Source organism: Delphinus delphis, chromosome 9 (assembly GCF_949987515.2).
Source record: "Delphinus delphis chromosome 9, mDelDel1.2, whole genome shotgun sequence".
NCBI classification, from domain to species: domain Eukaryota; kingdom Metazoa; phylum Chordata; class Mammalia; order Artiodactyla; family Delphinidae; genus Delphinus; species Delphinus delphis.
Window position 1 is genome coordinate 106,921,325 of NC_082691.1, and position 17,277 is coordinate 106,938,601.

A 17,277-nucleotide genomic window follows, 5' to 3' on the forward strand; every position below is an offset into this window, starting at 1 on the left:
AGTTGCAGACAAGGGTCACTCCGCCACGGGACTTTCTGAAGAGAACACGCTCATGAAGCTGCCTAGTTTCCTCTGTGACAAAGAGATGCAGGAAGGAAAGACGAGATGAAAAGTGGGATGTAATTAATTATATTCTGTGTGACACAACCATCACAGAAATAAGCAAGTTTCTTAAAATGATGTTATTTAGTCATATGAGAAGGACGTTCTGATTTCATGCATAGTGGCTTGAAGTCAACCCTCAATTGCTGGTGAAATATTTTACTGTCATGAAGAAATGCAGTCACTAGAGTATTGCTTGTAAGCTACCTAAAAGTCCAGGAGCCTGGGACAGACTAAGGAAATCTGTTAGAATACTACATAGCTCTTAAAAGGAAAGTATAAACCAATTCAGAACGGTTGCCAAATACATTGCTAAAGTTAAAAAAAAAAAAAAGAAAAACAAAGTACAGACCAGAGCTGGCTTCCATCTGCACAGTGAAATGGGGAGGGATGCACGTACACTGTGCACACGTGAATTCTAAGAGGGAGGGACACACATGCTGTGTATGTATGGCATTTTTTCTATGTGCATATATCACAATTTTTAATATGAAGTTTTTCATTAATTTGTTCAGCAAAAGCTTATTTGACACCTTTTTAAATGCCAAGTGCTGTGCAGGATCTTGTGGCTGCAAGGACAGTGGACAACGTCGTAGAGGGACCGACAGCACAGAGTGGGGAGTTATGGCCCAGAGGCCACAGCACGCCCTGGAGAAGAGAAGCAGGACGTCCACGCCTCCTGAGAGTCGCCCTCCTGGAGCTGGGAGCTGGAGCTGGAGCTGGAGCTGGAGCACGCCCACTGCATGGGCGTGTCTTGGGAAAAGGCACTGGCAGCTTTGCTCCGGACTCTTTTTGAGGACGTCTGTAGAGCAACAGCCTTGGCAGACAGAGAGTGCGGCCCTCAGGCTGACCTCAATAACCAAGAATGCATCTTTCTCTGGAGCGGAGTTTGGGCAGGACACCAGCAGCCTCCTTGTGACACTGGGGTCTCCCAAGTTCAGGCTCCTCAGCCAGGACAAAAGCGCACCGTGGGCCTCTCCACACAGGTCCTGAAGGGCCTGGGGAAAAGGGAACCCACAGGAGTGGGAGCGTGGCGCCCACACTGCCCGCGCTGCCAGGAGCAGGTTCCCTCTGATGATGCTGTCTGACAGCGCCCGTGCCTTCTGCGGGCATCCGGGAAACCGTGGCAGGGTGACTTGTTAGCCTGAAGGGGGCAGTATCCATGCCCGCCACAGCTCCTTGACAAGTGGATCAAAGTTAGTCCAGTATTCTTTGTTTGAGAAACGTCAGAGAAAACTAAGTTCTTTCGTCTAGCACCTCCCCGGGGCCCCGGTCTTGAGTTAATGTTCACTGTCATACCCACCTCAGCCACGGCCCAGGACCGTGGGTCCTTCAGGACCTTGCCCAGACTGTGGAGCTGTCAAGAAACATGGGTACCTCCTTGTCCTTCCGAAATATAGGTCACATTCCACCACCACCACCACCGCCCCCCCTCCCCGCCCCGATCTGGGCAAAAATGATGTGAAGTCACAGGGAAGTTCCCATGTGACCCACGCACAGGCAGGAACACCGGGCAGAGCTGGAGAGCTGAGTCACTGCTTACCACCACGGTCAGCACCCCCCGTGCGGGGACAGAGCTGCCTTGAGCTATATTCTCAGGCATCCGTGGCCTGACTGCCTCATTGGCAGGATTAAGTTAGTCTTAGCTATGAATCAGTATTAGCTCACAAAGCTCTAAATACCTCCTAAGCTTTCCTTTTTTACAAAGTGAATCCCTTAAAGGGGTTTAGAATTAAAATTGGTTTTGTCTAGATTTATGTGTTGGTTTGTTTGAATTTGGATTCAACATGTAATAAAAAGAATTCCTTGTTAGACTTATACAAATTATCTCAGTAGAACTGAAAACTCATTTTCTTGCGTCTTTGGTGCTCTTTCACACCCATCGCTTGTAGCTCCTACAGACCCTCAATATCTCATCTCACTTTCAATTTCGTGAAGCAGGTGCACACTGTTGGCCCTGGAATCGCCCGCACCCCATCCAGCTGCAAGGCCTTCACTCAGCTCCCAGCTCGCTTCATCTATAGTACCTTCGTTCTGGTAACTCAGTACTATTTATATCCTTGGTATTCGAGCCATGCAGATCTCAAAGAGCAACAAGAAAAACGGGAATTTAGAACACGAGTTGCCTTTCTACAGAAAGCCGAGGGCACCAGGCCGGCTACCGTGGCGTCACCTCCTTCCCGAGGGCAGCTGCCATCCGCAAGCTCTTGCCACGGGTCAAAGGTGAAAGGGCTCAGGGGCAGGTATTTTTGCTGTCGAGCTATTATTAAAATAAGAGCCTTCAATATAAGAAAATGTCCAAGGACTGATACTTGTCATTGCAAAGAGTGAATGACACCTTTCCCTATGGCTCCAAACAGGGGAGATGTTTTATGGCCTTTACCTAAGACGTTCTTTCTGCTCAAGCTGATGCCAAGATCTTCACAGGCTGTGCCGTCCACTGTCCAGCACGTCTGTGTGGGTCACACACAGGTCACCCTGAGGAACGCTGAACCAGGCAGCAGAGCCTGCGAGGGAGCCCTGTTGAGTGTTTTAAACGTCCCGGCCCATCTTTGCACCACGAGGGGCTCCCCAACTGGGGCCCGCCTGGCCCAGCTGCCACGCAGAGAGCAACCTGGCAGCTCAGGCAGCAACCACACAGGAGGTCTGCCTGCTCCTGAAGAACTTTTTAAAAAGTACTCATTGCAAACTTTAAGAACTGGAGCATTTTACCTAGAGTTTGCATTTCTGACGTGCTGTGAAAATAGGAAGCTGGGCAATTCGGCGCTTGCATTTCTCCAGAGCAAGAAGTAGGTGGTGAGGGACATTCCCCACATCCCCGCGGCCAAACGCCACCCTGCCCGGCCACACGCCACGGCTCACACTCGGGCACTGCTGGCCAGGGAACAGGGACAGACCCGAGCCCTTGGAAGGAGCAGAACTAAAAGGACACTGTTTTGAGCTAATTAAGGCCACACTCCATCTACCGGAGCCAACCAGAGGTGAAGAGTCTTTTTATTAAAGAAACCTGATCAAGGACCACACACCCTACTGCACAATGGACAGAACTAGCCTCCTTGGACTCGCCCTGTTCCCCCAGGTGCCACGTCTGTCAAGGTGAGTTGTGGACACAAACGTGCAGGTGCTGCACCCGATGCCCGGTCAACCCTGACCCAGCGTGAGGGCGTCTCCTCCAAGGGAAAGTCACAGCCAAACTCCATTCCTTAAAAGTTACGTGTTCCCTGCCGCGTGCTCTGCCAGTTTTGTCGTGTTAACAAAATGTTCTTGGTGAGTATGGGAAGTGAAGAGTGACAAGAAAGAAACACTAAGATGGTACTTCGGGAGATTTCCCCCAAAACAGCAGTTATGAGAGGGGCGAGGGGAGGGGAGCAGTTCCCAGGTGAACGTGAGGGACAGGTGGGCTGTGGGCAGAGGATTTATCAACAGTCATCAACTGACTACAATTCAGTATGCCTTCCATTATGTCAGTGGGAAAGTTCTCCTCCCTTCCTGCTCCGAGAGTGTCTGCATGTGTCCGGAGCCTGTGGCCGAGGGCCCGGCAGCGTGTCCGGTGACAGCTGTAGGAACTGGAGGTACTCAGCCCCGGGAAGAGGAAGCAGAGCTGTGAGCCCGCTCAGTGCCCGCAGATGCCCCACGTGAAGAAGGGGTTCTGTTCACGGCTGCCCCCCATTCATGCCAGTGCGCGGATGCCGCTTATGGGCAGCCTCAGAGCCCAACAACTAGACTGCCCGATAATGGCGTGAGGGGGCAGAGGCCCCTCCCTCGGAAGTCTCCCAACAGAGGCCAAGGGTCACCCACTGCGGATGTGGCAGACAGTGCCCCACCCCCATTCAGGAGGCCTCGTGGACAGTGTGCTGTGCTCACTGGACCTGGTCCCTGCCACCGACTAGGTGCTCCCAAGGGTTTCAGCCTGTCTCCTCTCGGCATTTAGCTCCCCTAAGTCTCTTAAATTTCTCTGAGGGAACAGACCTCAGTGGCCATGACAACTGTCTTGTCCTGAGACCCTGGTTGGCAAGACCTGGCCTCATGGATCCTAGTAGCTGGCTAGTGGTCACACGTGGCTTTGCACAGCATAGATCCTCAGGCCACGTTTGAGCCACCTTGCTTGCCTTCCTCTGGACAGAGTTCGAGCAGACCTTTTGGAACACATGGCTCTCGGGATCTCGTGTACACTGCAGAATCACAGGTCTTGAAGGCTGGAAGGAACCCTACAGCCAGAGTCTTCATTTTTCAGCCGAGGGAGTGGAGGCTCCAGGGGCACAGGAAGGGGCACACCAGAGCTGCTGGCCACCTATGAATACCTGAAATGTGTGGTCCGAATTGTGATGCACTGTGAGTGCAAAATGTACACTGAGTTTCCAAGATTTAATGTACAAAAAAGTAAAATTTGGGCTTCCCTGGTGGCGCAGTGGTTGAGAGTCCGCCTGCCGAGGCAGGGGACACGGGTTCGTGCCCCGGTCCGGGAAGATCCCACATGCCGTGGGGCAGCTGGGCCCGTGAGCCATGGCCGCTGGGCCTGCGCGTCCGGAGCCTGTGCTCCGCAACGGGAGAGGCCACAACAGTGAGAGGCCCGCGTACCGCAAAAAAAAAAAAAAAAAAAAAAAAAAGTTAAATTTCTCATCAATGTTTTATATTGATTACAAGTTAAAATGATCATGATTCAGATATATTTGGATAAATAAAATATATTTTAAAAATTAAAATCACGTTTCTTTTCACTTATTTTAACGTGGCTACTAGAAAGTTCAAGATCACCCGTGAGGCTTGCACCCTGCTTCTACTGGGCAGCACAGGTCTGAACACGCCCATGTCTGTGACTCCCACCTGAGGCCTCCGCAGGACACCAGACTTTGAACACATGGCTGTACTTTGATTTTAATTTTTTTTTTTTGAGGAGAACAAATGATGACACAGAACAGAGAAAAAGAAAACGGAAGGACAAGAGGTTTTTGCTATTGTTTATGATCTGGATGTTATCCCAGAGCCTTCAAAGTTTACAGATACGAGATGGTGCCCAGGGTGAGTGCACGTTGTCCTGGCATTGCTTCTGGGACGTAGAGAAGTAAAGTCAGCAAGCTCACTGTACTCATAACCGGTCTGTCCTTCAGGAAAGCAAAAGTCTCATTTTCCTGTTTGATTTCTGATAAATTCCCACCATTCTTAACTGGATCAAAATCATCTGTGATGTAACTTAAGAATTTTAAATGCAAGAAATCGCATGAATACTCATTCCATGGAAGATGGAGTTGCTTTTGCAAAGTGTAACAACGCCCATTAAATTACTTCAGTAACTGCTGCTACTATCTCAGACCACGGAAACTATCACTGTTAAGGGTGAGGCTTTCTTTTAAAAGGTTTGTGTGAATGATCCCCCCGCCCCAAACACACCCCGCTGCCCACTACTCACAATGCTATGAGTTTTGCCAGCAGTTCATTAAACGACAGTGGAAGCAGACTTTTTTTAAAACACACAGGTGACCTTAAACGCCAGTTCTCCGAGTGAGGTGCAAGCGACTTGCACGTCAGCTCGTGCACACCATCCGGGCACAGTCCACTCGCCAGGGACCTGCCTTACCTTTGAATGTTTCTGTTTGGGCCCTTAGAATCTCTGCACATCTTGTTTCTTCCTCCTGTATTTCCAGATGAAACCGGCATTCCGGGTGAATGCTGTTCACCTGCTCAAGGTTAAAAGAAACAGAAATAACTGAAAATTCCACTATAATGGGGAAGTCAAGTAAAATTTCTACATAAAAGCCCTCAAAACTTCACAGTTCTAAACTGCTTCCAAACTAACACTCATTTAAAAGCAATCACGCTCATATTTTGGCACGGTTATTGGAAAAAAGCTTCACTATTTACTTTGTAAAGGAATTAGTAAACAAATATAAAACCTGATAGAATTTTTTTTCTGGGCAGGAAAACAAACTTACTAACGTAATACATTTTATGTTGTTAGTACTAATTTGGTGGCAATAGAGCTCTTTAATCCAATAATCTTTCAATATTCGAGTCCTCCACTTCATAGCCCTTGATTTAATCAAAGTAAATACATGTTTACTCCTAAGCCCATTCTCAATGACTGCACACAACCCCAGACGCCAGCGTGCTTCATCTAAGGCCAGGCTCTGGAAAGCCCTAATAGGATAGCTTTATTTTTAGAGGCTGCAGGTCACATTCAAAACTGAACTTTAGAATTTGGTGTGAAGGAGCTTTTCAAAAAGATAAGGGGTGAGTAGGGAGAGGCCTGGGTGAGAGTCACAGCACTGAGGTTTCCACTGAGCAAGACGTGGGGGACTTCCCGTCAGGCTCCATCACGGGAACTAAAGATGTGACACAAACGGTGAACAACATTGTCCATCAACGTGCGCAAAAGACAAAGCCACATACTGTTTCAGTCTTGGAAGACAACATTCTCTGGTCTCTATTTCCACAAAGGTCCAACTTTCTCTTTTTTTTTTTTGGCCACCTCCCACTGCCCACAAATACGCTGTAGGCTGGAGCTGTGCCCCCCTGCTCTCATGTAAGAACAAACTTTTTACTAAAGAAAACCATACTCTTGCGTATATTATGGCCATCTATGTTTAATTATCCTACTATTGAAATAAGTCAACAGAATTCTAACCAGGAATAACATTTCCTAACAAAATTGAGAAGAAACTTAATGCTGAATACTTTTGCCACATTTACCCTCATTTTTAAAAAGACCTGAAGCTTGGGTCCCCCTCACCGCCCCCCCCACCCCGGCTCATCACTGGGCAGCCACCACTGTACAAACTCCTGGTTTCAGGCTGTATTTTTCATACCTGAACAAGTCAACAGCTTAAATTTCAGATTTAGGGAAATTATTTTGCCTTAAAAAGAAAAATGGATTTCTGTTAAGGTATTAAAAGACACCATGATATCTGACATTCTTGGAATATGCACAGCAATGACTTATTTGGGGACATCCTAGACGTTAAAGCAGCATTAACCGTAATAATTCCTGGTACTTTTAACTAGCTCTTTCAAAGCACTAAAATTAGTAGGGAGGTTCTTATCCTCACAGCATCCCTCTGAGGGAGGAAAGACTTGGTCTGCCTTCACACTAGACAAGGGAGTTTGGCAACCCTGAGGGGTGGGCTAGGTTCATGCCCTCCTGGAACCCAAAATATCCTCAGCAATGACAACTTTCTCTAAATAGCTCCATCCTTGGCTCCACAACCTTAAGGGGGATATGAGTCAATACAGACAGTGATCTGGCCGCGATAGAAAATGCGAACGTGTACACACGCCAACACTGACTCCAGTCTGTCAGAGAGGGAAGCAAGAAATAGGGTTCACAGTTTTTGTGGTTTTTTTCCAAGGGTCTTCAAATAAAAGGAAGAATTGCTGAGAATTAAATAATCTACAAATACACTCATTTAACAAATTTCTATTCAGCATATCGTTTCTTCCGGTGCTCTTAAATAATGATTAAAAAAATCAACTTTCTGTAGCTACATCTGTAGCGTCTCCCTGACACACACTGAAGCAAAACAAAAAGCAGCAACAGTACTAGGAGACGGAAGGGGAAGTAGTTAAAGACAAAGCTAACTGCAATCTCCCTCGGAAACGTGAGGCCTGCGGAGGTGACCAAGCCCTACCCACCACCCGACTCGGGCGTCCCTGGGCCCGCGAACCGTCCTCGCCGGCCACAGCCTCCGGGAGGACGCGGCCGGACCCGCTCCGCTGGGAAGGGCGTCGAGCAAGAAACTGGATCTTATTCCCAGCGAACCCGGGACGGTGGAGGGGACAGAGCAAACGCATCCTCCCAGCCCGTCTCCAACCCGGCCGGCCGGGGAGCTCGCTTCTTCGCGCTCGGCGGGGAGGGTCCAGAGCGTCCCCGGCGGCCCTGCTCCCTCCCGCGAGCCCGGCGGGCGGGTGGGGACCCCGAGACCAGCCCCGCTCCCCGCGCCCCCAGCCCAGCCCGCGGCCGGACTCGGGAGCGCAGCGCAGCCGGGCGCGGGGGCGCTCCCTCCGGGGAGGGCGGCGCGCAGGGCAGGGCGGGCGGGGGCTGGGGTCGCACTCACTGGGGCGAGCAGCCAGCCGCAGCAGGTCAGCAGCAGCGCGGGCGCCCTCATCCCGGCTCCGCGGCACGGACCTGGGCCGGGCAGCCCGTGCGCAGCGACGCGGCTCCCGCCTCCCGAGGTCCTTGCGCGGCGCCCGGCGGCTGCCGACAAGTCCCCTGCCCGGGTTGTGCCCCGAGGCTGCCGCTCCGCCCCCGCGGTACCCCGTCCCCGCCCCGCGCTCCCCGCGCCCCCCGCCCCCGAGCTCCCTTCCGTCCCGGCGCCGGGTATCCGCCCCACGTCCCGCCCCGCTCCCTTACCGCCCCCTCCGTCGGTATCCCCCTCCCCGCGCCCCTGGCCCCTCCCTTGTAAGCCCCGTGCTGGGCTCGCTCCCCCCGACAGTTCAGCAGCGGGTGAGGGGTGCGCACAGGTGGGCGTGCTGGGCCAGCACAACTCGGAGGAAGAGGTGGACGGGAGAGCGACTCGGGAGGGACCCACTTTGGGGTCAGAGACCGGCCCTTACTTGTGTCCTTGTTAAACAACCCAAAGACCCCCAAGAAGGTGGCAGGAAGAGCATGTGGGCTGCCTTGGAAGCCACTGGAGTTGGTTGGGGCAACCGAAAACCTAGAAAAAGACGCGTGGAGTGCATTTTGGTGGGGGCAGACTTGGCGCGGTGGCTGGTCTTCAGTCCTGCCCGTGTCTCCCCCTGCTGCAGAGGTGGGCCATGGGTGGCGCTGGCTGCAGGGGCCTTGGACCCGGCCTCATCCCACACCTGCCTCGGAACCTCCGGAAGGATAGTGTGGCGTAAAAGCCAGTAGTTATCCAGCACAAGGAGAAGCGCTGGAAATGAAAAATAAAACAGGAAATTTTGTTGTGGTTTTAACTTTTTATTTGAAAATAATTTAAAACTAACAGAAAAGTAAGACTAGGACAAAGGACATCTTTTCACCCTTTATTTAGATTCAGCTATTAAAGTTTTACCTCACTGGCTTTGTCATTTGTATTCTCTCTGACCACACTCATGCCCCAATAGATCCATCAATAACTTCGTCTGTCTGTCATCTCTCTATCCATCAGCCATTAATCCTCTATCTATCACCTATCATCTGTCTTTCTGTCTGGTGGGGAACAGTAGCAGAGACAGGATTTGCACTAGGGCTGAGATCTGGACTCTGGGTATGCAGCTCGGGATCTGGAAGCTTATTGACTCTGGATCCAATTTGACAAATATTTCTTTTACTCACTATTTGAAGCTGGACAAGCAATGAACTTTGAGCCAAGTGCCTGTGTAAATGAGAGTGGCGATACCTGCTCCTCACCTCGAGGGTCAGGTTGCAGTGAGAATCCAGATTCTTTCTGTGTGTGTAAATACTGTGCTCTAGTCCAGCAGATGGGGGTGTGTGATTGCGAGAAAAAGTGTGGTAAGAACGAGATACAGGCAAATGGGTGGGGAGGAGGGAAGGGGGTAGGGAGGAGGAGGGGTGAAGGGGGAGGAGGAGGAGGGAGAGGAGGAGGAGGGGAAGGGAGAGGAGAGGGGAAGGGGGAGGGGAGGAGGGGGAGGGGAGGGGAGGGGGAGGGGGAGGAGGAAGGGGAGGGGAGGGGAGGAGGAAGGGGAGGGGAGGGGAGGAGGAAGGGGAGGGGAGGGGAGGAGGAAGGGGAGGGGAGGGGAGGAGGAAGGGGAGGGGAGGGGAGAAGTCCATTTTTCCTGGGAGGAGCTTGGTGGAGTGAATGTCTAAATGGGACTGAAAAATGGTTAAGAGTGAGAGATCAGAATGGAGGGAGACGGCATCTCAATCAGATGGAGCACCTGGACAGAAGCCCAAGGGACAAGGATTGTGCTGGGCGCATCAGAGTAGGAAAGATGGTCAACTCCGGCGGCCTGGGGCCCTGAAAGACAATCTTCACTCAGTGGAGAGCAAAATCTGGATTATATGAGAGTAGAAACTTTTAAACGCTGAGAATGCACAGCACAAGGTTCTTTATAGTCTGACTGTTCTTTCCATGTTCGGAATGGATGTTAGGATGGGTGGTACTTATATTTGTCAATTAAAGGTTACTCTGTTTCTTTTGGGTAAATGGCCATTCTTCCAAGAATTTTTCCACTTCCCCTTGCAGGGAGTGTGGTCTGTGTGTACCCAGGGCTTCTGGGAGAAGGGCTCCTCTGTGGGTGCCTGATGTGGTGGGACTGGTGGTCTTGTCTCTGGACCTCTGTCACTGGCCCCCTAAGGTGTGGCAGCCCCCTGGCTGTGCTGTGCTGATGCCTGCGGAAGCGTGGGTGCCTGCCCCCTCTCTGGTCCCAAGGACCCCACTTCTGTCTCCTGCTCCTGCGGCCTCTTCTGACCTGGACCACGCGGCCCTGGACACCAGCACCTGCCTGCCTGTGTTCTGAGGCCCCAGGTGGGGCGGACCCTGTGAGGCACTTGTCAGTTGCCCTCCTCACCCTCCTGCCTGGACACCCTCGCCCCTCTCCGCTCCCATACCTGCGGCTTCCCCGGGTTTCCAGGCTGAGCTTTGAGGGGAGAGAACCAAATCTCTGATGGTGGAAGCTGACCCCACATGTCCGAAGCCTGGAAACCTATGGATTCAGTGAGAGAAGCCTTGGGCCTTCGTGATCAGGAGAGTGAAATCGCTTCAGAAATAAATGCCTTGCTGGTACTTTATACTTTGTCCAAAAGAGGACGGAAGCCTCACATGACTCTCTGAGGTTCGCCTGGTCCCTCTGCTCTGTCTGGATGAGTAATTCTGGGACCACGTCAGCTTGGAGGGAGGGGACATGCCCACAGCCCCCAGGTACATCTTTAACTTGTACCTATGAAGAAACACAGCATTTGCCTGTGTCCCTCTTTTCGTGTCTTTTGAAAGCTGGGAGACCAGACTTCAATGAAAAATTTACTTCTTCCTCCCCCTAAAAAAGACAGGGGAGTTGGAGCTTTAAGTCCTTTGCCCACTCACAGCTGTGATTGGGGGGATGTGCAGGCGGTCGGGGGAGCACTCTTCTGAGCTTGGACTCTGGCCTTGTGCCTCGTGGGTTCCTGGAAGAAAACTTAGAGCGTGTCTTCTTTGGCTGTGTCCTGGGTCCTATAGGCACAGGGCATCCTGGCCCCTCGGTGGCCCCAGCACTCGCACTACAGTGTGGCACTGAGCTGGTGTCCCACGCGTGCTTGTCACATAGACTGAATTAGATCCCCAGGCCATGGAGCAGAATTCCTAATACGTGCTTGGCCTCCTTCTCAAGATGATTATGAAGATAAAATCAAATACCAGCCATGGAAAGGCTTCACAAACATTTTTTAAAGTGTACAGATGTGAAGTGCTGCCTTGGGGATGGGCCCCTCTTGGCCCACTGCTGCTCTGTGCCCACCTCGGCACTCACAGGCTAAGCCTGGGCTCTGGCCTCAGGACAGGTCAGCAACCCGCTTGACCTGCTCATCTGCCCTGTGTGGTTTCCAGCCCCTTCTGTTTTCAACTCTAACCGACCTGTCCAGTGAGACGGATTCATTAGGGCAAAGCTCCCTTACAGCTGCATCCCTGCAAGATCCCAGTGGTCCTGGGCCCTTTTCTAGTGACAGTCTTTCTTCCAGACATGATAAAGCCCAGTACTAGGGATGGCAAAGCTCTTGACTTCCTTAAAGGTGAAAGGTCTCTCGCCACAACCCAGTCCTGCCGCAGGCCCTGAAACTGCGGTTAGGAGCTGTGGACAGCGGTGTGAGCGTGAGGTGGGGCATCTCTCCTCTGCCCCCTCCACTGCCGCAGGCTGGGCGTCCTCCAGGGTCAAAGGGAGGGTGGGAGGCGTCAGAACGCCCTACTTACTGGTACAGCTGGGGCTGCTTTTGTGAGTTCCTCAGGCCTCTCCTGACCCAGCGTCCTGCAGCCCCTCAATGCAGAGGGAGGACGCCTCTTAGGATGCCTGCTGCCCCCAGAGGTTTCCCTTCCGTCGGGATCAGCCTCCCTCCCCAGACAGTCCTCTCAGGAGAAGACTTTCAGATGGTCCCCGGTGCCGGCATCTGGCTAATGAGAAGAAAAGCATATCCTTTGCTTTGCCAAACAAGAAGCGGGCTGCGGCAGCTGGGCAGCCCGCCAGCTGTGGCCCCTCCTTCTGACTCCCAGGCCAGAGTCAGAGCCATCCCTTCCGCCCGCAGAGGACTCAGGCCGAGCTCCCCAAATGGATCTTGAGGCCCCTCCACTTGGTTTGAGGGCGGGAAAGTACGCCCAGCACCTTTATGGAGAAGGGAGATGGTGAGCCCAGTGGACACTTGCTGCCGAGAATCCCCCCTGCCAGAGCCTTCTCTGACCAGCCTGGAGGTGGGTCCCGAATGGAGCTCACAGACCCTCGGGCTCACGCCCCTGGCAATACGCTGTTGACGGTCTAGCCCCTCAACTTGGATGTGGGGGACTTGATCATAACTGTGTTGGCCTTTGGGCTTGAACACTGACATAACTGGCTGAGCCGTCCCGACGTCTGTTACATTAACTCTCAGGCCCGCGGCCCGGAGGCCTTCAGAGACATCTGGAGAGAGACCTGTCCTCAGGGGTTCCCAAGAGGAAAGGAAGCAAGGTCGTGGTGTATGAGACGCATCTGGCAAGTTGTGGTTTTGTAAACAGACTTTATTTTTTAGAGCATTACATGTTCACAGTAAAACTGAGTGGGAAGTACCGAGTTCCCATATCCCTCACCCTTCCACACACATTTTCCCTTTATTAACATCTTGCTCTACCATGGCACGTTGTTAAAACTGATGAGCCAATGTTATTATTAACTAAAGTCTGTGGTTACCGTCGCCATGTTTGCCTTTTCCACAATGGCATGAAGCTGGACTCAGCGTGTCGCCTTTTCACGTTGGCTACTTACACTTAATAAAATACAATTACGTTTCCTCCATGTCTTTTGGAGGCTTCACAGCTCATTTATTTTTAGCACTGAATAATATTCTAGTATCTGGATGGACCACAGTCTATTTACCCACTCCCCTACTGAAGGACGTCTGGGTTTCTTCCAATTGTGAATAAAGCTGCTAAGATAAACAGCAAAGTCCTACAGTACAGCACAGGGAACTATAGTAAATATCGTGTAATAAACTATCAATATAATGGAAAAGAATATGAAAAAGAATATACATATGTATGTATAACTGAATCACTGTGCTGTGCACTAGAAACAAACACAACATTGTAGATTAACTATACTGAAAAAAAAAAAAGATAAAGCTGCTAAAAACATTTGTGACCGTGTTTTTACGTGGACAAAAGTTTTCAATTCATTTGGGTGGGTAAAACCTAGGGGGGTAACCGCTGGATCGTATGGTAAGAGTACGTTTAGTTGGTTTTTTTTCGGTACGCGGGCCTCTCACGTAGCGGAGCACAGGCTCCGGAGGCGCAGGCTCCGGACGCGCAGGCTCAGCGGCCATGGCTCACGGGCCCAGCCGCTCCGCGGCATGTGGGATCTTCGCGCGAACCCGTGTCCCCTGCATCGGCAGGCGGACTCTCAACCACTGCGCCACCAGGGAATCCCCAAAGAGTACGTTTAGTTTTGTAAGGACCTGCCAAACTCTTCAAAAGTGGCTGCACCGCTTTGCATTCCCACCAGCAGTGGATGAGAGTTCCGGCTGCCCCACATCCTCGCCCGCAGTTGGTGGTGTCAGTGCTCTGGATTTTGGACATTCTAATGTTTGTATAGTGGTGTCTCATTCTTTTAATTTGCATTTCCCTGATGACATATGAGGTGGAACATTTTTTCATATGCTTATTTACTATCTGTCTATCTAATTTGGTGAAATGTTTATTCAGATCTTTTATTGATTTCTAAAAATTGTGTCATTTGTTTTCTTATTGCTGAGTTTTAAGAATTTTTTGTACGTTTTGGATTCTAGTCTTTTATCAGATAAGTGGTTTGCAAATATTGTCTCCTAGTCTGTGGCTTATCTTCTCATTTTCTTAACAGTGTCTTTCTCAGAGCAGAAGTTTTTAATTTTAATAAAGTTCCACTTACCAATTTTTTCTTTCCTGAATTGTGCTTTTGGTGTTACATCTAAAAAGTCATCACCAAACCCAAGGTCACCAAGATTTTCTCCTATGTTATCTCCTAGGAGTTTATAGTTTTGCATTTTACATTTAGGTCTATGATCCATTTTGAGTTAATTTTTGTGAAAGGTATAAGATTTGTATCTAGAATCACTTTTTTGCACGTGGATGTCCAGTTGTTTCAGCAACATTTGCTGAAAAGACCAACATGAATTGCTTTTGCTCCTCTGTCAAAGATCAGCTGACTGTGTTTGTGAGGGTCTATTTCTGGGTTCTCTATTCTGTTCCACTGATCTATTTGATAATTATTTGTCAATATCATCTGGTCTTGATTACTGTAGCTTTATCGTAAGTTGTGAAGTCTGGTGGCATTAGTCCTCTGATTTGGTTCTTCTCTTTCAGTATTGTGTTGGCTATTCTGGGTCTTTTGCTTCTCCATATACATGTTAGAATCGGTTTGTCCATATCCACAAAATAATTTGCTGGGATTTAAATTGGGATTGCGGTGAATCTACAGATCAAGTGGGGAAGAACTGACATTTTGACAATATTGAGTCTTTCTACCCAGGGACATAGGATATCACTCCATTTGTTGATATTTAGTTCTCCTTTGGTTTCATTCATCCGAATTCAGTAGTTTTCCTTATATATAATCTTGTACATATTTTGTTTGATTTACAGATTTATATCTAAGTAGTTCAAGATTTTTTGTGCTAATGTTACTGGTATTTTGTGTTTTTAATTTCAAGTCTCAATTGTTTGTTACTGGTATATAAGAAAGCAATTGACTTCTATATACTAAGCTTCTTTCCTGTAACTTTGCTGTAATCACTTATTGGTTTCAAGTGATCTTTTCTTCTTGTTGGTTCTTTGGGATTTTCTACATAGACAATGATGTCACTTGTGAAAAAGACAGTTTTATTTCCTCATTCCTAATCTGTATACCTTTTCTTATCTTGTTGCATTAGCTAGGACTTCCAGTATGATATTAAATAAGAGTGGTGAGAGGGGACATCCTTACCTTTTTTCTGATCTTAGCAAGAAAGCACCTAGTTTCTGACCATTAAGTATAATATTAGCTGTAGGTTTTTATTTTTTTCCTAGATATTCTTTATTAAATTGAGGAAGATCTCCTCAATTCCTACTTTGTTAAGAGTTTTCATCATGAATGGGAGTTGGGTTTGTTAAATGCTTTTTCAGCATCTACTTTATGTGAGAATATAATTTTTCTACTTTGGCCTGTTGATGTGAAAGGTTATATTAATTGCTTTTCAAATGTTGAACCAGCTTTGCATACCTGGAATAAATCTCATTTGTTTGTGCTGCATAATTCTTTTTATACACTGTTGAATTTGATTTGCTAATATTTTGTTGAATATTTTTGCATTTGTGTTCATGAGCGATATTAGTCTGTAATTCTCTTTACTTACGATGTCTTTGTCTAGTTTTGTTATTAGGGTAATGATGGCCTCATAGAATGAGTTAGCAATATTTCCTCTACTTCTATTTTCTGGAAGAGATTGTAGAATATTTGTATACCGTCTTCCTTAAATGATAGGTAGAATTTACCAATCAATCCATTTGGACCTGGTGCTTTTGTATTGGAAGGGTATTAATTATTGATTCAATTTCTTTAATAGTTATAGACCTATTCAGATTATCCATTTCTCTCTCTTTTTTTTTTTTTTTTTTTTTTTTTTTTTGCGATACGTGGGCCTCTCACTGTTGTGACCTCTCCCGTTGTGGAGTACAGGCTCCGGATGCACAGGCCCAGCGGCCATGGCTCATGGGCCCAGCCGCTCCGCGGCATGTGGGATCTTCCCGGACCGGGGCAAGAACCCGTGTCTCCTGCATCGGCAGGCGAACTCTCAACCGCTGTGCCACCAGGGAAACCCTATCCATTTCTCTTTATATGAGTTTTGGTAGACTGTGTCTTTCAAGAAACTGGTTAATCTCATCTAAGTTATCAAACTTGTGGGCACAGAGTTGTTCATAATATTTGTTACCCTTTTAATGTCCATGGAATCAATAATGATAGCCCCTCTTTCATTTCTGATATTAGTAATTTGTGTCTTCTCTCCTTAGTTAACTCACAGAGTTAACTTGCCTAGAAGTTTATCAATTTTATTGATCTTTGCAAAAAAAAGCATTGGGGTTTCATTGATGTTTTTTCTATCAATTTCCTGTATTCCATTTCTTTGATTTTTGCTCTACATTTTATATTTATTTTCTTGTGCTTATCTTGGGTTTACTTTGCACTTCTTTTTCCAGTTTCCTAAAGTGCAGGCTGAGATGGCCGGTTTGGGGCTTTCTTCTTTTCTAATGTATGCATTCAATGCTGTAAATTTCCCTCTAAGCACTGTTTGCTCTGTATCTTGAAAACTTCATTAGTTGGATTTCATGTTCATTTAGGTCAAAATATTTTTAAATTTCTCACAAAACTTCTGTTAGATCCACATGTTATTTAGAAGTATGTTGTTTAATCTCCCCAGATTTGGGGGTTTTCCAACTATCTTTTTGTTACTGATTTCTAGTTTAATTTCACTGTGGTCTGAGAGCACACATTGTATGATTTCTATGATTTTAAATTTGTTAAAGTGTGTTTTATGGCCCAGAATGTGATCTATCTTGGTGAATGTTCCAGGTAACCTGGAGAAGAATGTGTATTCTGCTGTTGTTGAATGGCATATTCTATAAACGTCAATTAGATCCAGTTGATGGATGGCGTTGTTCAGTTCAACTATGTCTCTACTGATTACCTGCCTGCTTGATCTGCCAGCCACTCACTGAGGAGTACTGAAGTCCAACAGAAATAGCAGATTCAGCCACTTCGCCTTGCAGTTCTATCAGTTTTTGCCTGTATTTTGGTGGTTTGTTGCTATGCACATACACATTCAGGATTGTTATATATTCTTTCAGAATTTACCCTTTAATGATTATGTAATGCCCCTCTTTATTCTTGATAATTTTCCATGCTCTGAAGTCTGCTTTGTCTGAAATTAAAATAACTACTCAAACTTTCTTTTGATTAGTGTTAGCGAGATGTATCTTTCTCCTTTCTTTTCCTTTTAATCTAGCTGTATCTTTATGTATTTATTTATTTTAAATTTATTTATTTACTTATTTTTGGCTG

The 17,277-nt window shown here is 48.2% G+C and overlaps 1 protein-coding gene across 1 annotated transcript in view; it reads right to left on the reverse strand.

The window, feature by feature from the left end:
• Positions 1-8,308, reverse strand: part of VIPR2 (vasoactive intestinal peptide receptor 2) — a 68,151-nt gene extending 59,843 nt beyond the window's left edge. The window contains exons 1-2 of the mRNA XM_060021212.1: positions 8,151-8,308; positions 5,678-5,777 (exon numbers count right to left, since the gene is read on the reverse strand). Of these exons, the coding sequence (XP_059877195.1) occupies positions 5,678-5,777; positions 8,151-8,201 (151 nt within the window). The 5' untranslated portion in view covers positions 8,202-8,308. The remainder of the gene's footprint in view (positions 1-5,677; positions 5,778-8,150) is intronic.
• Positions 8,309-17,277: the final 8,969 nt, after the last annotated feature.